Genomic DNA, 19895 nt, shown 5'->3' on the forward strand with positions numbered 1-19895 from the left:
CGGTCGGCGATGGTGCAATTGGCGGTGGGGACGCAGGGAGCAGCTCTGTCCTCGGCGGCGATCGTCTCAAGGGCCAGAACGTGTGGACGGGCAGTTGGGGCTGGAGGCGAACATCCCCAGCAGGGCTGCTTCACGCTTGAGGACCACGGCCGTTCAGGGCATAGCAGCAGCAGCCAACAGGGGCGATCAAGACGCTCCGCACATCCTATCAACAGCACGCCAGCCGAAGCAGGCAAACCCTCCAAGCCGCCAGACAGCGTAGTGTGTCATGGCCGCAGAGAAGCTGCTGCTGCCCCGGCCCTCACAGCGACGTGCTATGTACTGCTCTTATTATCCTCGCCGTCGTGCGTTATTGCTGTTCACGCTTTACCTGCTCTACCATTGTTCGTCGACAAGTCCCGCACTGCCAGCCCTCGACGCCATTCCAGGTATCTACCCTGTGCAGGACTCGGAAAAGGGCAGGACGTCCAATTTCTCCCGGCCAGCCAATATCCACGGTCCCCTCAAGCCTCGTAGCGCGTCTTCGCGTGTAAAAGACGCCTATGCCTGTTCGTGATTACCCTGATGCCACTATCCCTCCTTTCATTGTTATTGCCCGAGAATCCGTTGTGGCTGCTCTGCCCCGAGAACATCCTTGGCCCGCTACGCAATTCGGCCCAGCAAATATCACAAATCACATATCACCTCTCCACGTCGCTGGTACCTGTGGACTGACTTTTGCTTGACTGCTTCCACCCATTCTGTGTCCATTGCTGGTATGTACCCCTCACAACCATCCTCGCCTCGTATTTATTCACAAATTGACTCTTCAAACGTGCTCCAGCCTTCAGCAATTCGTCCAAAAGTCACTGTGCACTCGCTGCTTCCTTCTGGAACAAAGTTACCTCCTCGCTCCACCACTTACTCAGCCTCATCGTGAATTAGACGGCTCCGGAACGCACCAGACGTCAACCTCACTGCCCCGCGACCACGGTCCTGTCCCACTCCATCAGACGTCACCCATTCTTTGAAGGCTTGGAGACCCTGTCTGAAGTCTCTCCTCATTCGCTAGCTCTCATCTGGTCCGGTTCATTTTAAATAGGTAAGAGCCGGCCAAGCGCACTGAACCAGATTCCATTCCCCTCTACATGTGCTTAACTGATAGCTCCAAAGTATTCTGTGGCGTTTGACGGAAGCCTACGGGCGTCGGTCCCTTGATCGACGTCCTGCCAATTGAAGAGGGTGTATCACTTAAAAACTTTTCCGGAGGTTTGAAATCTCCCCATCTTCACTTCATCACCATACTCTACTCTCTTCTCGGAAAATATCCTTCCGTAGTGTCGACACAGAGCCGCCTTTGAGCCTCCCTTACGTCACATGATCCTGGCTCCGCCCTGCCATAGCTGTCTTCTCTTGCCCATTCGTCTACCCGGGACTTATTAATATCTCGACTACGACCACTCGTTCGATCTCTTCAACCTTCTTCCATTTTAAAGCTTTCCCCATGTTACAAGGGATTAGAGCATCGCCTCTGACGATGCCATCTTTTGGTCCAAATCATCTGTCACTCACAGGTGTCCAAAAGATGGAGGGTTATGGCGATGTGGACTCCTGGAGTTGGCCCCCACAACAACCAAATACTCCCCCACAGGGGTACTCAAACGTATTTGATCCCTCGCTCTATGCCAACTTTGCATCACAAGCGCCGCAGGCGCCGGAAAGTGTGCACCCACGTCACCATTCCATTGCCACTTCACACTTGTCCAATCAGGCTGTAACAAGGTCTACGCATTCATCGACTCCGCCTCCACCACGACAAAGTATTGCTGGGAATTTGATCAAGGCCCAGCCTGCCTTTAAGCCAACCTGGCATGGCTTCTTGGACACGACAAAGGATGCCATGACTGTCGTTGAAGCTGCGCTTCAGGGACGTCTTAGTCACATCAGCCGTCGGCCGCACGACAAGGAGCGAGCAGAAATGCTCACCTCTGGAACGGTACTTGTGTACGAGGAGAACGCTTCAGGAATAAAACGCTGGACGGATGCTGTTCACTGGTCCCCTAGCCGAGTCATGAACAACTGCCTTATTTATCGTCAACTTGTCCGAGCCCTCAAACCAGAGGAAAAGAAGGCAGCACTAAACCCATCCTGTGGTGGCAAGCGAAAGCGGAAAGAAAGCACAAGCCCGTCCATTACCAACACCGGTGAGAGCGTGAATAATGCTGAAGATGAGTACGAGAACCCATTTGATGGCGGAATTGCTGGCGATATTACTCCAACGACTGAGCCTCCAGCCAAGGTCTACGCCAACTTCGCGCAAAGCCTGACCCCAGATCAACAGCGCCGTTTCTGCGGCTCCTTGGTGGATAGCTACGAGTTTAAGGAAGGAGGACTGATGAAGAAGACAATTTCCGTAAAGTACCAAGGCACGCACCATCATATCATCTCATATTACAGCCTCGAGGATGTCGTTAGTGGGAAATTGAAACGTCCGTTCCAGGACTCAAAGCTGGCCGACATTCAGCCCCGACCAGAACTACTCACCGGATGGAAAGTCAGTTTGGAGGATGAAGAGAGCAAGGACATGCCATTGGTGGCAAGCTACTCCCAGCAATTACAACCCAACCATATTCAACACCCGGCTGTTGGTACCGCAACTCAAGGAATCACCCAGACTCATAGTCCGCTTGAAATGCAAATGCCTACAGAATATTGGCACGGAGGACAAGTTCAGCAGTATTCGTCAACCCAGCATTACGCACCACCACAGAGAACAGCCTCCCAATATACGCCGCATCACCCGGGTCAGCCATATCCACCACAAAGCACTTCAGCGCAGCAATTTACTCGGCAACCAGCTCCAAATCAGCAATATCACTCTCAGCCACCTCCGTCTCAACAATATCCCGCCCAACAGGCACATAATCAGCAATATTCACCTCAGCCACCACCCTCAACTCAGCAGTACGCCCCGCATCAACAATCGACCCAGCATTATCCCCCTGAAACTCATGGACTTCCGGTTCAGCAGAATTACCAGCAAAACCCGACCGTCCAATACCCCTCGTCTCATCATACACCAGCGACACAACAGCCTACCTATGAGGTTCCGCAACCCCACGTATTCGATCTCCCCATTCACAGTCCTCCTAGCCAAACCCCGGTCCATAACCCAACAAATAGCCCGATTCAGCAACACGATCCTCAACGTAGGGCCTCGGCCCCAGTTCCGATACAGAGTTATGGCCAACCCCATGCGCAGGCTCAGTATCATACCCAAGCACAATCCCAGACGTACTATGTAGCTGATCAAAAGTATCCTGTGGGACCGGGTTATGGATTTTAATCCTTGAATTATCCAAACCACCAAATCCGTCCGAGAAGCAAGGCTGCAGTTAATCTACATCCCGCCGCCCATTTTAGAGAAGGTGTCGACGGACACCTTTATCTATCCGTACGATCTGGCCAGATGGCTCTTGGTGTTTCTTTGAACCGTTGCCCAGCCAGAAGAATAGGGCATTATTTGGCTTCCTCGGTTGGAGATCTCCGATATGAATGCCAAAAAGGAAGCCAGTTTTGTGGCACACAACCACCGGTGTGGATCCATAAATTACTACGCGGACCATGTTACTGAATAGGGGTTTCAGACTTCGAAGAGTGCTCCCATGCGAGCAAGAAAACGCATATACAGACTTTCGTCTTTACGTAGAATACGGTACACATGCATCAGGATTGAGATATGATGCCGGCAGAGATTAGGAACTCGATACCCCTTCAGACGAAAAGGAAAGGCGAATGGAATCAACATCAACATCATAATCATTGTTACGAGTACCCATGTCTTGCAGAGTGGCGCTTTGGGGTTTGTTTGAATGGTTTCACTGAGAATTCCGGTTGCATAGCATTTTGATTAGGTGATAAGTCTACATTAAAGAGAAGTTTTCAGATGTGTTAGGAAATAAATCCGATCTTCCGCGGATCTTATTGGAATGTAGTTGTAATCGATTATCTTCTCAAGTTTGACCCGATCCTGAGGTTGTTTGGAGGTCTCTGGCACATGGCGGTGGAGATTTCTCGTACCTGCGCCGCCAACAATCTGGGAACACCTAACTCCGTTCCTAGGTTGGCTCCAATCTCCACAACTTCACTGTCCGGCTCCACAAATCGGTATCGCTTTCTCCACACCGATACCGGCAAATATGCCGAACCGAACAAGATCGGCAGTTGTTGCCGTGGTGTGTTGGACTACTCCAGCCTTGCAGTGAACCAACAGCCTAGAGATGCAGCCACTTTCACACACTAACACGCCTCTCTCGTACAAAGATTTGAGACTTCCCGGGAGAATAACAGGGCTTAGGCTTGGAAGACAGAATTTGAATAAGCTTGGAATAGAAGGAAGCTGGTGGGGAAGTGAACTGTAGCTCGCGCTAGTTACAAACACTGATCACGTGCTGATTCAGAACACGCCCATAAGCGAAAACATTTCGGGAGCTCTTTTAGTGCTCTTCGCTAATTCTGGAACCAGTTTTTCGTTAAAATTATGCTCATTAGTCACATCTATATATTTATTTCATCAAGGTGAATGCGTACCCAATCGTTCATCGCTTCAAACGTCGTTTCATATCACAATGGGCAAACGCCATCAATTCACCTAGTGCTTGCCGCATGCTTCCACTGCTGATATGCGACCCAAGCTTGAAATGTGGCAACCCCTAGTCCTAATATACCAATCACAAAGGCAATCCCAACGCCGATAAGAGTTGCCATCATTGCGTATCTCGCTCCGCTCTTCCTCTCCAACCACTTCTGGAACCAACCCCTCAGTGTTGGATTCTGAAATTCGTCATAAAGACCAGCAAGCTGGGAGCCAAAATAATGATAGGAGCTTTCTTTTTCGTCCTCTTCCCGGTATCTTGCGGATTCATACCGAAGGAAATCTTCATCAAAAGACCCTCGAGATACGAGAGATGAGAGAAGAGCCTGGGAGCTCCGATCTTGTGGGAAAAGCACCTTGTGGATCGTATCCAAGACCTCTAATGCCAATTCTCGGGGTATGTTTCCTCTAATTATCTATTAGCTCATATTATTCCTTCCGATGTTGGGACCAAATGCGAACCTTGTGACAAAATCGCTAACTGACGTTCCCTCATCCGCAGACTGACTTGCAAGGAGATTCTCCTTTAACACTGCAGTGTAATGGGAAAGCTTCTGAAATGAAACGATTGATGGATATGTCATTTCTCCATGGAATTAGTAGATATTCATGATCCAAAAAGCTTGAGGAGTGATGGGAAAGTGTGTAGTTGACTATGAACAGGATGAATATAGTAGTGTTAACTGCTCGGCTTTAGTCCGCTGGGTTAGGGGGTTTCTTTTCCTTGTCCCCTCGAGTTGAAAAGTATTCTTGCATCAATTGTGCTCGCGAGACGCTTGGCTTGGCTTTAATCAGTCGGATTATGTCTAGAAGGTAATTATGACTTCTCAATGCTGGGTTCTCGGTGAAGAGCTCAAGTACATATGCTCCTGTCGTCTCTTTGTACCAGGACCAGAACCTCCCAAGTCTTTTAGCTCGGCTCCAAGGACAGTGGCCTTGTGAACATGATGGCTGATTATCACAGAACCCACACAACTGCCAATTCTACAGAGTCTGCGCGAGGCTCTGGAGATCAGCATCAGCAACATCGTGGAGAGGATATGCAAAAGAAACGTCCATTGACATTTCGCCAAGGAGGACAATGCAGCAAGAATACCTAGAAGCAGTGCCTTTGAAACCAAACAACGCGGATTGTCCATGACGGCGCTTTTTATCGCCAAAGTTATACTGATGAGAATAACGCGGGCACAAAATGGTTGACGCAGATCCTGGTGGCGTAGCCCCTCAATTAGGTTAGTATAGTCTAATCACACTTCGCCTAAGATTTGCTTTTCAGCTGAGGATTCGAGACCGTCGAGTTGATTGGATACCTCAACCTTACCGACCTCCCCTGGTGCTTCTGAAGGATTGTGGCTGAGCGTACTGCCCCAGGTTGAGCATATCCTCCCCGCTCGCATGAAAGGACTGTGACCGGTTCCTCCGGGCCGTAAGTCACTAGAAGTTGTCAGCATCACCAGTACTCCAACAATGGCTTTTTAAATCGAATCGCGCTCCCTTCACATGCTTGCCTACTGTTGCTCTGCAACTCGTAGTTAGTACCATGGAAAGTTCGTTTTCGCAAGAGGCGGCGGGGCCCAAATTATCATACTCAGGATATGCAAGTTGTGCAACAAGTATAGCAAGTACACCAGAAAAGGTCGAGCAACTGGGCAATTCAAGATCAGATCAATGCTATGCATGGGCCGACCTCGAACAATCCCAAACCATTAAAAACCTTCACAATCGCCGCGCTCAGGGGTCTGATGAACTTTGATAAGAATGTGGATCAGACAGCTTTGGATCGCTTCAAAGATGTTGTAGAGCGAGTGGAAGGGCCGCTGATCGAGTGCGTGCGTATACGAGGTCGAGAATATCGTCCAATGGCAATACGCCTTACGGTCCTTGGAGGGGATTATATTGACGCAAAACCACGGATTGTTGTCCTACGTCCAGAAAAGAGTTCTAAACGAGTGAAGAAGTTCTTCCAACAAACTATGGCCAAATCGATATGTTGTCCCAATGACTGCTCGCAAACACAATTCGATGTCACCGTCATTGGCCAAACGCTACGAACCCAGAATACCCAAGCTATAGCGGGAGTTTACGGCGCGTTGATGGATCTTGTTAATGATAGATGGTGGTCTTCTAGCGCCTTAATCAAGATTTCGAGACCAGAAGAAACTCGGTATGGTACCATAGGGGGTATCGTAAAGATTGTGAAGGCTAACGGTGACTTCGTACTGTGTGGCTTTATAGCTGGCTATATTCTTGATGGAAGTGATCATAGCCAGAGCGACCTAGCCGAGATGAAATGGTCACCAGACCTAGATACGTCTTCAGATGAAGAAAACAGCGCTGATCAAGAGATGCCGGATACAGACTCCTTCCGCTATACCTCCGGGCTCGCTGAAGAACCGGTCGATGTTGTCGACCTTGGGCCATCATAGTCTAATGTTTGGAGCATCTTCACAAGGCCTCGTACGTTCGAGGCACTAAACCGGGATTGGGCTCTGATTAAAGACATGGATCGGCTCTTCTACAAACGAAATTATTTGCGTGGACTCGATTCTGGCGCTTCCCGCCGGGGCAGGGATTTCAAGGGGGCTGATAAAAAGGCCATAGCTACCAAAGGTCCCTGCAACGTTTTAGTAGTGGTTAGCGGCAATCCAAGAAAGGCCATTCTGTCTGGCCTCCCAACCCTTGCTCTGCTACCTTTGGGACTAAAATTTGTGGAACTCTATACTTTAACACTGGAGGATGGCTCAGATACCTGCTCTTCCAGCATTGCTCGACTTTATCTAAGAAAGCAGGATTACCTGCGGGCAGCTCTGGCTCCTGGGTCATCAATGAGAGTTCATTCGAAGTCTACGGACATGTTGTTGCTGATGGCCCTTTCAACGATGTCTTTGTCGTCCCACTCCTTGATGCAGTAGACGACATCAAGCAAGTACTACGGGCAAAACAAGTCTCCCTCGCTTCCGACATTGACTTGTACTCACCTATGCCCGAAGAGCCTAAATGGTCGGCTTCATTAAGTGCGCCCCAAAGTTCCACATCTTATCGTGATCCGTTCTTCGCTCCTCCACTCAAAGAGAAGCATCCAGCGGCATCGACGGAACTTTTTTCTTGGACCGGTGTCCTACCAACGCCTCCGTCGATTAATCGAGATCCGCATCCTATGTATCCTTGGGGGCAGCAGAACTACTACGGACTCCAAAGCCAGAGCGGGTATGGATCTAATGCAACACCGGAATTCGTTCAGCATCCTACTGTCGGAGCTACAACGTCGTTTACTCCGTATGACACATATGAGACACCACCAAGTTATGCTGAAGCAATTAGTCCTCGTTCCCAAGGGGAACGGCCCGCCTCTGGAATGAGACAAGACCAAGAACTCAGCATACCCAATGCGTTGCCCATAGGGACGAATAGTGAGGAGGAAACCCAAGCCGCCGGCCAAAGTAGATCTGGGCCGGCAAGCGCAACCCCCCTTGAAGAGTTGACTCTTACATGTAAATTCTGCGGGGTGGGTTTCAAGGAGATGTACCGGAATGGGAACCAGAAAAGACATATTCGCCAGCTCCATGCAGAATGCGAGCAAGCATTCAAACTAGCAGATGCTCGCAGAAGGCACAGATTGAGACAGCACCGCGTGTCGACTCCTACGAAGAAGAAACGAAACGTAAAAGGCCGAGCTCGTTTTTCGACGCTGGATGAACCCAAACCTTACATCCCAACTCCATTATTTGAAGCTAAGGAGCAAAACAAGCTCTCTTAGATACATTTAAGAACCACAGATCCTCGAAGATAGGACCCATCGAGGCCCTTGGATCTACAACGCCAAAGGGTTTCACCGAAAATGAACTTCCAAACGGTAAGTATGAGGAGTGGCGCACATAACCCAGCTTCTTCTCACACCGGACTTCTTTCACCTCCTACAGTAGGGCCTACGGCTCCCACCTCTTAGGAGTCTTTCAATTCACGTACTGGTCTTTGCCTGTAATCTCATCGTATCACATCGTGCACTTGTTCGAAATATGAACATCCATGGACGTGAGTTCAGTATTATCTTCCATGCGCCGAGAAACAATTGCTGGGATTGACTTAGACTACGTATGGAATCTTGACCTACCGTCAACTTAAGTCCTCCTCCGTGTCCAGTATCCCTTTCACATTTCCAGTAAATCGATTCCGGCTATGCCGTAATCTCCCATGTACCCTGCGTGACCTCTTCACTTTCTCCATCCCACCCAACCGCCACCTCCTTCTCATCTTTCTTCTTTGCCAGTCTCTCCCCACCAACCCACTCGGCCGCAATTCTCCCCACCATCACCCCCAAAGCTTTTTCTGCCTTGGTTGGTTTAACGTGCATACCGTGATCTGCACCCTTGATTACAACAAGCCAGCTCTCCGCTTCCATCTTCTTCCTGACCTCACTGAGTTTGCTGAGCGGACACATACTGTCTCTCTCACCGATGACAAATAATACTCTAGCTTTTTGTGGAAGATCTAGTAATATCTTATCTCGAATATCGTTCTTCGGACCCACAAGTGGATACGATACTAAGATTAGTGAGAATTTCTGATCTTCTTTACCTGCCGACTCTTCTCTCCAGGATGATATGGTCTCCGTTGCAGCAATGACGGCAGCGCGAGACCCCATACTTCGGCCACCCAACACCAACTCTAACTCCCCTTTCTCTGTAATCAACTTGCGGTTCCGAAGCTGTTCGACGCAAGCGTGAAATCCCCTAACCCGGGACTTCAGATTCATGCTCCCTTGAAATGCATATACATCTCTCAAACTGGAATACCCGGTGCAGAAATTCACCACGGCAGGCGCAGCGAGGGTGCCACCTGCACCATGGGTGAACACTAGCGTCGACTTTGTCTCGCTTCCTACAGCTGAAGGGCATGGGTAGTGCTGGAAATTAACTGGATAATTCCCGGAATTTTGAGTAATGTTGAGTGAAGTCTGGGGCGGGCTTGGTTGGGAGGGACTAGCTTCCTTTTTGGGATTTGCAGACTTTGAGGGCTTGATTTTTGTCGCCTTTTTGGCTTTGGTACTCGGCTTCGGCTTTGCAGATGTTGGTTCAAAGCCTGGTTCTGCAGGAGCATCGGCAGAGCGAGACGTGTTTCTGGGGCTGCGTCGCTTGGGTACAGGGGCTGCTACCTCAGATGACGTCGACTTACGACGTTTGGGCGGCATTGTTTCGTGATGTTGAGGTTATTTCGGCGACTTGGGGAGATGAATTAATGTTTCGGTACGCGTGTGGCGCTGAGTTGCGTTGATAGTCTGAGTTGTTCGCTTTCCTGTTTCCGATCGTGAGGGATGGTTTTGGTATAGTAGTGGGAAGGTCTAGGTTTAGGTCGAGTTGCGGCTGAAACGATTTCCAGCCACATACCTGCCACATTCATCACCATTATTTTGTGCTGACATTCAGCACGACTCTCTGGACTAAGAAAGGGACCTAGACTATCGTGGTTGCCTAGAGGATCAGAGGTGGACATGTCTTGCTCTAGCTTGGTGTGCAACTGGCTCCTGGCTCACTATCTGAGTCAATTTTCTGGTGACGAAGATCTCGCAAAGTTTGTTCAATGAAGGCATTAAGGCAAACGAAGCCCCCACCGTGGTTGAGGGGGCACATAGTAGACGAAATTTGCTCTAGCTATAGCCTTGTTCCGATGCGCTTTTCCGCCGATCACCAGAGAATTTCACATTGTCGAATGCAGGGCACAGCAGGACGGCAGGATGGAAAGCCGATGTATTCAGCCCTGCCCGCGCTTTGGCAATGGACTGCATGGAATACCGGCTGCACCGAATACAAGGCGTATCACTTAACAAACAAAAAGATGGAAGATGAAGAAAAGGAAGGGGATCAGAATGCTGAAACCTGCTAGCAACGTAACGCAGTGGCCAAATCTGGTGGAAGGAAGTTACAACAGTCTCCTAGCGCGTCGCCATCCTAGTTATGGGATGGGACTTCGTAGTTCCCGTGTAATAAAAGATTTGACTAAAAGCTGTCGATTGTTCGTACGAAGCAACCTAAACGATTCTGCAGGCTATCACAATAAAAGGGGCTCCTGGTGGCCATGAGATTGACTCTACGAAATTTCATCTCTTCCATCAGCCTTTTTAATCAATTTTCATCTCATATTATCTTTCCGCGCTTGACTAACCTAATTATTGATTTAACATCCCTTCCAAATCATACCTCCGGCCCAAAGCAAAACCATATCCAGCCCATCTTCTGTCGCGCGTGTATTTTATCCACCTATACATCCCCTTCTGCTGTGCTTGGTAGTAGGTTGACCTTTTGCCACTCTCAACATCCTGTATTCGAACTCAATGAGGACCTGCAGTATGTCAACTACTCCAACTACCCGCGTTCGCCGATACATAAAGCGAGATGACAGAAAACTCTTTTCGCTCATTGTCTTCGCTGTGGGCTCTAACTGTTCCATATAAGAAAGGCAATTCTCACAATTCAAAATGGGTGCGGATGTCTATCAAAACCGCACGCTGACGACCATGCAAGGGAAGGACTATGGATCTCTGTAGTTTAAAAGACTTATGGTTTTACGCTCTGCCCTAACTGGGCGGACATCGGTAATAACACTGTAAGTGTGGAGCACAAATAGAGTATGAACCTCGGCCAATTTTCAAGTTTGGAGCAAAGGGTGCAGGTGGATGTATAAACCGTTGTGAAGGAATGTGATCATCAAGACATACCAGCACCACTTGATTTGAGTCATTCAGAGCAAATCTGAGACCTCGGACAGGCTCTGCTAAAATGACTAAGGTTGAGTGGTCTCCTCTCAGAAATATTCAACCCAAGGCTTAGAACCATATAAATCTAGCCTTGGAAGTCCATCTCGCAACCTTTCTGCAACGACTAGACGACGCGAGATTCAAGATTAAACTCTTATGGACTGGCGTGGGAAAGGGACTTCGGATTGAAGATTCTTAATGGAGAATAGACTCATATACCGGTGTTAAAGGGAATGTACAGACGATGGCATGACTTGCAACGAAACCGGTACGGGAGACAGTCACCCGGGAGTTTGACCCTAAAGGCTTAAAATTCGAGGGAAAATTCGAGGATATCGACCGAAATAATGTTCGGGAATTCGGGGGCGAAGCACTTCCAAAGTTGGCATGAGTCGCGATGATAGCGTTTCGCATTAATTTAGGGTAGTATTTGAAGAAGGGAGATTTTCTTGCAGCTACATTTCAATTGAATCCTATATTATGAAGTAGATTTGAAAACTTTTTTATTCTCAGAAATTTCTATAACCCATCGTGGCCGTACAATTAACGATCTCAGGGCTGAACGGTGGAGGCATGTGTTTCTCCTTCTAATTCTCAACCGACATCGGCCTGGGCGCTTGCTTTCTTCTTCATAAGTTCCCCGGTGACCCTTAAAACCATGTAAATTGTGTTCTGGTACTATAGTGATTTTGTTTCCTATTGACATGTTGGGTGAATCCAACTGGATGGCCGGTGTGAACAATCGGTGGGATGTGGCTAGACTCACTACGTAGCAGAAATGTTAGGAATCCTTTCGCAACCTATTCTTTCCTATCGCCCTAATGATGCCACAAAGTGGAACCAGAATTAGAAAGAGCTGCTAAGCCTATCTAAGTTCTGTCATGCCCATTAGGACAATCCTTAATAATGCGTTGTGCATGGCAATTATTTTAAAATCGCCTTCACAAAAGTACACTCAACTCATACGGTTGAGGTTTCTCTCTGTCATTTATATTGCTGTTGGTGATTCCTAAAAGCTAAACATCGCCGTCAGCTTCGCTATAATGCCTAGTCGTCTACTCTCGGAGACCACTGTGATAATTCTGAAGGGCTTATTCCGTAATTACTTTTTCCGAACTCAACTCGGCGACGAAATCCGTACTAGATCCCCTTCATTAAAATTAAAGCACAATGTATAACTGCTATTGCCTTGCGAGATAGTTATTCATAAGGCAGTGAAATGAAGTACAGCAACGAGGTACAAAGCAATGTCTGAACTAGCAAGTTTCATATAACCTTCCATGACATTATAAACCTGAAGACTCCAAGCATAGCAATGTCTTGGTTTCTGTCATGCACCTGCGGCGACCATACTCCTAGTCCAAGTTCCTTCTCCAATCTCAAAGCAGAACCGGTCCAGAAGCTCGCCAAGCCTACCCCAGCAAGGAACATTCCGATCATACTTGATTTAATAGTCTTTTACGCAAGAGTGGTAGTGCTTCTACCTTCGTTACATTCCAGCGATAGTAACGCGACTTAAACAAAACCTCAATGGGCTCCATACCTCGTCACTCACGCCCGAAAACAGTATTACCAAACTTTATTGCTATCTTTAGCTCCTGTCCGAGCTCCACTATCATATTGATTCAATAGAGGGATGTCGATTCCTCGAAGTAGATGAAACAATGAAGCATCCCCCGTTAAAATGCTATTGAACCCATTAGCCCATCCTGTTCGTCCTTAACACCGCTAAAATACCACACTATTACTTGGAGAAAGGGGTTGAATTGTAAGATAGGCTTTTGGTATTCCCGTTCACGCTAAGAAACAAACTCGAAAACCCACCCAGGCCGCCGTCGCCGCAGCAGCCGGCAAAACTCCAGATCCAGTTCAGCCCCTTGTAAAAAGAACATGTTCAGAAAGAAGCTACTCGTCACGCTGAATCACGACCCCCATATCCATGCCCTCCTCTTCCTCTTGCTCCTCCGCCACCAACTCCCCCCATCCTTCTACTAGGGTACCCTCATCTACACTCCGGAGGACCGCCTTCATGTCCTCGGAGCCGATCTCCTCATAGAACTCGGTTATGCCCGAGATCTTGCAGATTCGGGCTGTGGCAGCCATGAGCACCAGCCCCATGACCGCAAACTGGCCAGCAGCAACGAGCTGAGTGAAAGTGCTTTAAATAGCGTCAGCAAAAGCTTCAGGCTAATTTCTAGGAGAAGGGGGTAGGTGAGGACTTACAGGTACCACTGGTGAATACACCGCTCATCCCAGAAGCGGAGACGCTGCTGGAGGGCACTTGTCTTGCTATTCTCGATCTCGCCAATCAGAAGGCCAAGCTGTTTCCTGAACTGACAGAGGCTCTTAAACCAGTGGCTACGGCGATGCTGGTTGCGATTGCGTATGTAAAGCCGGATGAGGAGCTCATGGATATCGACGAGGGCCTGATTTTCTGCCCCGGAGGCGCGAAGAAGGCGAGTGGCGCTGACTTTGGGGAGCATGTCAGCGGACTCGAGGACCGGGTCATGAACTGGGACTGGTCGGAGGTTGTTGAGAACGGCCATTGCTGCTTGATGAAAAATTGCGTAAAGTGCGAAGTGTGTTGAGTACGCGGGATGAGAGCTTGTCGCTCTTATGTTGCGTTGAACGCTAGAGAAAGCCGAAAGCTGGTCTGTTTGCCTACAAGAAGCCGAGAGACGTTAAGTGCAGCGGTCCGGCGCTCTACTCACTCCCGAAGAGTTGCGCGTGTAGCCGTAAAGTATGTAGTACGAAGCTGTGATTCCCGTGATCGTGTGAGAGGGTGAGGTGGATTGGATGTTGTGCTGTCGCAAGAGGGTTACGGAGAAGTCGAATCCGTGAACTTTATGATACTTTCGCTAGAAATTGACCGCGACAGGAGCCCTCGTGACTTGCTCTAAGCTATCGCAACAGCAGAAGGAGCGTTCTGGTCAAAGCGCAAAGACGACGACCAGTCTTGGCATTTGTGATGAGGTGGACAGTGTCGGTGCAATGCACATACTTAAGGAGGGGAAGAAGAGATGGGTTTTGTAGTAATCGGCGCGACGACTGGAAGAAGGGAGAGGATGAAGAAGGTAGGTCTGGTGTGAAGATAAATTGTTGGGCTCGTGGGAACGAGGGAAGCTGCTTGTTGTTCTTATCGAGGCACGGCCTGTGGTGATGGCACAGTGATTCAAGTCAAGGATCAAGAATCAGCAAAGGACGGATAACCTTAAAGGATCCGCGCCGTGCTGTGCAGTTTCAGGAAGCTTGGAGGAATCGATCAACGGTGTAGATGCTACAGATCTACAGCTTCGCCTGGGTAATCGATCAAGCGTGTTTGGAATAGGAGAATATGTGGGGAGCTGGTGAGGACGGGACAGCACTAGAGCGGGTGGGTCTGCTGTGTGCACAGCTCTTGTTCTTTTAATTTCGGGTCCTGTGTATCGTAGGCTCTTGACAGACTCTGAGGTAAGATGCTGCCTGTGTCATGTAACCAACCGAGGGCTGCAGACCTTCAACTAGCGTTCATATGGATCGAAGTGGTGTTGAGATCGGCACAGCAACCAGGAGCGAAGTGACACTGTGTTCATTCGTAGACGGAGGAGGATGGCCAGATGTAAATTATCCTATGCGAGCTGATGTGTTTTAGCACCCGATGCGCGGTTGTTGGTGGCCTGCGTCGCGTGTTTCCGCTCCGGGTTGCTAGCTTGAGGCTGGCGAGCAATTAACCTGTTGGAACGCGCCTAAGTCAGCCACTGTTCCCCCTCCACCATCACTCTCAGCCTTGCAACACCTGCAATACGGACAGGGCCATTTTCGCACTCGCAATCCCACAACCCCTGTTTTCGCCTTCTAGGGGCCGTAGCATCGTTCTGCAAAGCAGTCTCGAGGAAGTCCCTTGCTATGGTACTGTGCCCCTGGCGCCCTTGATGCAGGCTCTGTCCGGCACCATGCGGGGTTACCCCCAACACTTTAACAGTTATCACGCGTTGAGGATTTCGGTATCTCGAAGCTATTCTGGAGTCAAGCGGTGTTGGGACGAGAGTACTAGAGCTTGCAGAGTCCTCTGGCGCTCTACATGGCGGCCGCCTTGTTACGTACTGCCCCAACCCACCACCCCCGTGTCTCTAGCACAGGATGGTAAGCCTTGTCAGCGGATCAAGGAGCTTAGGGACAGCTTGAAGCTCCTGGTGCTCCTTTCTGGACATTGGGATAGCGATTTGCGGGTGCAAAGCCTCGTTCGACGTCCTGCCGCAGCCTCCTTCCTTGACGCACGGCTGTGGCAACGAGCGGCGAAGACACTGTCGAAACTGCAAACAGGATCTCCTCACGCGAAGAACATCCAACTTTGTGACACCGATGGACATTGGCTGTTCAGAATATAGGGTCGATATTCTGTAAATACTATGCATTGCGGCCCGTACCTGATCCAGTCGCTGCAAAACGTCCCTGCTGGGAAGGAACAGCACCTACCCCAAAAAGTAACTCCCCCGGAAACGGAAACAGCCCCCACCTTGAGAAGGACACCGTATTGGGTTTCAGGAAGCACTTGTAGGCTGTCTTTCGGCCATTGCAATACCAGTTTTCCGCGAAGGCGTTAATTCTTACCAAGGAGGACACATTTGCGGCGCGATGACAATATCGATCGAATGAATGCCATACGTTTCCGGGAGGATACATGCGTGTTGCCACGTTGCTAGCCCCCAATAGGATTCTCAATCCTGATCCAGAAGTATGCACGTCTATTATCATGGACCTTGTTGTATTGGCATGAGCTTCATCCAGAACTCGTTAGCTGACCATCTTGCAGCTGATATGTAGCCCGCCCTCTTCTATTTAACGACTTCATGGTCGTATGCTTGACTGGTAACTGCCATAATAATTGGCATTCGACGCATCCGACCATTACCCTCCGATTAAATACCTTCGGCTTTGCTTGAGGCGCCATCGTTCCCGACACCAGGCACGAGTCGTATCTTGAGATCTAGACTTTTGTGCTAATAGCTTCGTTGGCATGTAATGGAAAAAAGCCATTCTTTCACTACGCATACACATAATCTACTTCTTAAACCAGCATAACACTTTCTTTTCTTCCGACGATAAATCGGTACATATTAAGATCGCCAGGAGGAGGCCGAGATCGGCCAAAGTGGTGATATGCCTGCTTAAAACGAGGTGCGAGCCTCCATCGGACAAGGACTAGTTGCAATGTGGAGCAAAGGCCTAGTGAGAATGGAAGGAATTAGTGACGACTAAAGGAGCCAAGGAAGACTAAAGGATCCTAGGAAGATCAAAAGAATCCAGGAAGAACCAAAGGAGCCAAGGAGGGTTCACCGTTATCCAGGAAGGAGCAATGGCGCCGTAATGGAGCATTCCAAGAACTTTAACCATCCAGCGGTACACACGCGCTTGACCTCGCCGGCGGTGCTTCGAAATGTGCAGGACAATCTTGCCAGCTAGTGAAGCCTTGTGATCAAATATCAAGAGGGCTTAACTCCCCTACCCAGAACTAGAAATGACACTCACCCTTGCATCTTCGTCGACAAACAGGGAGTATATCTTGAGACAGAAATGGTACCGTTGGAAGGACCTTGAAATTGTTGCGTTTGTCAAATCCAGCCACAACTTCGCAACGTGGTGTTGAATTTCCAGCTGCTACAAGCACTGCAGTCGATTCCTTACATGGAGGCCATTCAAGAGACACTCCGAGACTGTGTAAGAACATATCAAACGCATGTCATTTAGATCAAGCCGTTTCGATGCTCCTAAGTTTCGAAAGCCCGCCATTTTCGCGGAAAAGGCTAGTCCTCGGAATTATTCGGTGGAATATCCTCGCCGACATACGATCCATATCTTTCAGTTTTCGGTGCTGCTTGGTCGACCTCAGTAACCGATCGCGATCATGGGCTCTGAGGTCTTTGCAAAGGCTTGTTTCCACAGTCGCCACCTAGAGTCACCCTGGCTTGGTATCGAAGAGTCGTTGAATGGGAGATAGCATTCGTCCACGCCTATGCGGTCTCCCTGGCCTCGCTCCTTGCATACGAGTTGGACTGTCCCGCCGAGGCCTTCGGCAGCGGCATACCATCCCGACTCGCCCCAATTCCCTTTTGGAGTGTTAGTGTGTGCGAAAGCGGCGTGCTTTCGCTTTGCAAGAGCAGACGCCCCTTAGCTTGACTATCCATCATGCAGCTTCTTGTTCCAAATTCTTGCAGGTGCGGAATGTTTGTTCTGATGGCAGGTTTGCTATGGTCTACCGCCACCATTCCGGATCCTTCTCATCCAGGTTGCAGTCCCCTTGAGGTGTTCTTCTTTTGTTTGCTCGTTTATCTAATTGCTTCGTGTCCAAGAACGGACGGCGCGCCTTCGTCACCCTACGGAATGAGGCTCTAGCTTTACACAAGGCAGCCTTGCTATTCAATCTTCGTTTCTGCGCCGTGTCATCATCGGTTGCAGGTCCACCTGATCGCCTTCTTGCTCGTGAAGAAGGCTGGCGTCCACATGGTAAGGACGAGCGGTCGAGGCGTCATTGCCAGCCCGCTGCCACCCCACCGTAGGCCCAGGAGACTCCCATGCATGCCGTCTGTGGCTGCTCTCAGTTGCTATCGCTGCCCCAAGATGTTGTGTTTGCCGAGAAAAAGTCTATAGCTGCACTTGCGCTGGCTCCGTTAGTTCACAGCTGGTTACACTTCCCATGGACCCTTCGTTGAGATGGGAGCGCGAGAAGCCCAATTAAACTATTCCGAGGCACCTGAATACTTGTGTGTCCGCCTTCCGGGCTCGTTGTCGGTGCTCCGGCGATGCTTGCGGAGGCTTCAAAACCTGCTTGTTCACGGATACGTGGCTCTGATTGGTTCAATCCTCCGTCAAATACATCGGTCATCGTCTCCGTCAATCGTATCAGTAGGCTCAAGCTGTTTTGGGTTATGGCGGGTCTGCAGACTACGAGGCCGTCGAATTAGCATACGGAATGCACATCGAGAACATATTGGAACTCACGAGTCTCTATTCTTCGCTGCTGCCGCTGCCCTGCCCTCATATTTCTGTCTCGGGGCGTTGCTGTCGTTGAGATACTTGCTGTCCAAGTAAGAGCGCGCTGCAGCTTGCCGTTGATCCAATCCTGAAGATGCATTTATGTATCTGGTTCCAGAAGTTAAGCGCTTCTATGTACGGCCAGGATGAGCCTTCTTCACCTGCTCTATTCTAGATCCCTGTACCAGCCGGTGGTGTCTTGCTCCTGGGGTTGCCGCTACGGGGATGGGGCTTGGTTTCTGCAAGTAGGTGCTCTTCCCCAAAGGCGCCACATATAGCAAGAGCCCCAGAATTCAATTACTTCTCTACGCACTCGACCCGACACTCATGCGCATGCTTCCAGTTCTTGGGCTTCGTCATGATCGTACGATTTGTTATGGAGGATGTCGCCGCCAAGCTGGAGGGTGTGATTCGTAACTAGGATTTCCTACGGGGTACAGTCGATCTCCTGAAAGTGCGCGACACATGAATCTCCTCCGCATGCTGCAGTATGTGTCTTTACATGTGCCCGAGGGCTAGTTAGCTTGCTCCATCGTGGCTATAGGTGACTGTTGCCTTAGCATCTGTCCTGGTATCAGAGGAAATAGCGATTTGTCTTACTGTCGTTCCGCCCTATATACCTAGCAGCACTCTTCCCTGGGTGAATCTTGCTGTTTCTGCCATATTCTACCATGGGTGGTTAGCGTAAGGAGAAAGGCGACGATACCAAGAGTACGGTTCGCAGAGGAGCAGCCAGGCGTCAACTGCCGTAAGATGCGTGAGATGCAAAGGTTGGTCCCGAACCAAAAGCCCTAGAAATAACCAAGTGTCGACACGGCTTCCCTTTCCCAACACGGAGATGTTGGTGGTGTTGGGGTCAGCTCTCAACGTGGGCCGGCCGAGCGCTTCGCAAGTATAGGCACGTGATCCTACTACAACAAGAACGTTGCCCTTCTCAGCCATAAACCACAGCGCAAACTCTAGAGCACATAATATTCTCAGAAATATTTGCGATGCTCTTAGGGGGCCCAATCAAGCGCAAATGAAGGCCAAAAGACTATCAGATGCAGTAGCAGTCCCCATTCTCCTGGCACCAGCAAAAAGAAAGCACCCCTCAACCATGGCTCGAACCCGACGGTCGACATGTGCAAAAAATGGTTGCTTTCTTGATTGAGTGTGTCATCCTTAGTGCAGGGAGCATGCTAATCTCCTCTGTATTAAGTAAAATGACCAGGCACCCAAAGATGAAGGAGATTCTAATTGGACGGCTTATATACGCAATGGGCAATGGAATGGGCGGGAAAGAAACCACCAAGTCACTACTGAAGGAGCGTTCTTAGGCGTTGGCAGCTGGTGCTGGACGAGCTCAAACGGTCAGATATGCGACGACGTGGATCTCGGGTCATGTGACAGCACCTGGAGTGAAACCAGTTTGTTTGGACCCTGTGGAAACACCGTGGAAACACCTTAGGAGTTGCCCGTCCGTATACTAGAACACTACATATCGCAGAGATTCACGCA

General features: G+C 49.6%; 6 protein-coding genes across 6 annotated transcripts; 3 read left to right on the forward strand and 3 right to left on the reverse strand.

Moving 5' to 3' along the window:
* Positions 1 to 1018: 1018 nt before the first annotated feature.
* BDR25DRAFT_120511 (uncharacterized protein) lies at positions 1019 to 3362 on the forward strand. Its single transcript, XM_033683699.1, has 2 exons — positions 1019 to 1081; positions 1153 to 3362. The coding sequence occupies exon 2, from the start codon at positions 1484 to 1486 to the stop codon at positions 3323 to 3325; it is 1842 nt and encodes a 613-aa protein (XP_033551116.1). The 5' UTR covers positions 1019 to 1081; positions 1153 to 1483; the 3' UTR covers positions 3326 to 3362.
* Positions 3363 to 4626: 1264 nt separating this feature from the next.
* BDR25DRAFT_216032 (uncharacterized protein) lies at positions 4627 to 5040 on the reverse strand (the record flags this gene model as incomplete). The annotated part of the gene is made up of 1 exon (XM_033684863.1): positions 4627 to 5040. A coding segment is annotated over one exon (414 nt), but the record flags the coding sequence as incomplete, so codon positions are not given.
* Positions 5041 to 6075: 1035 nt separating this feature from the next.
* On the forward strand, positions 6076 to 7342 carry BDR25DRAFT_385737 (uncharacterized protein). The gene has a single exon (XM_033697955.1). The coding sequence runs from the start codon at positions 6307 to 6309 to the stop codon at positions 7057 to 7059; it is 753 nt and encodes a 250-aa protein (XP_033551118.1). The 5' UTR covers positions 6076 to 6306; the 3' UTR covers positions 7060 to 7342.
* A 271-nt stretch (positions 7343 to 7613) lies between these two features.
* Positions 7614 to 8473, forward strand: BDR25DRAFT_385740 (uncharacterized protein; the record flags this gene model as incomplete). The annotated part of the gene is made up of 1 exon (XM_033697956.1): positions 7614 to 8473. One exon carries the CDS (start codon positions 7614 to 7616, stop codon positions 8388 to 8390), a length of 777 nt encoding a protein of 258 aa, XP_033551119.1. The 3' UTR covers positions 8391 to 8473.
* Positions 8474 to 8819: 346 nt separating this feature from the next.
* Positions 8820 to 9494, reverse strand: BDR25DRAFT_195941 (uncharacterized protein; the record flags this gene model as incomplete). The annotated part of the gene is made up of 1 exon (XM_033684336.1): positions 8820 to 9494. A coding segment is annotated over one exon (675 nt), but the record flags the coding sequence as incomplete, so codon positions are not given.
* A 3795-nt stretch (positions 9495 to 13289) lies between these two features.
* On the reverse strand, positions 13290 to 13930 carry BDR25DRAFT_215714 (uncharacterized protein; the record flags this gene model as incomplete). The annotated part of the gene is made up of 2 exons (XM_033684848.1): positions 13290 to 13542; positions 13608 to 13930. The coding sequence occupies 2 exons, from the start codon at positions 13928 to 13930 to the stop codon at positions 13290 to 13292; spliced, it is 576 nt and encodes a 191-aa protein (XP_033551121.1).
* Between the last annotated feature and the right edge of the window lie 5965 nt (positions 13931 to 19895).

This window comes from Lindgomyces ingoldianus (assembly GCF_010093535.1).
Source record: "Lindgomyces ingoldianus strain ATCC 200398 unplaced genomic scaffold BDR25scaffold_7, whole genome shotgun sequence".
In the NCBI taxonomy this organism is placed as follows: Eukaryota; Fungi; Ascomycota; class Dothideomycetes; order Pleosporales; family Lindgomycetaceae; genus Lindgomyces; species Lindgomyces ingoldianus.

Coding starts and splice junctions, on each gene's coding strand:
- BDR25DRAFT_120511 (XM_033683699.1), top strand. CDS start 1,484: ATGTTACAAGGGATTAGAGCATCGCCTCTGACGATGCCATCTTTTGGT.
- BDR25DRAFT_385737 (XM_033697955.1), top strand. CDS start 6,307: ATGCATGGGCCGACCTCGAACAATCCCAAACCATTAAAAACCTTCACA.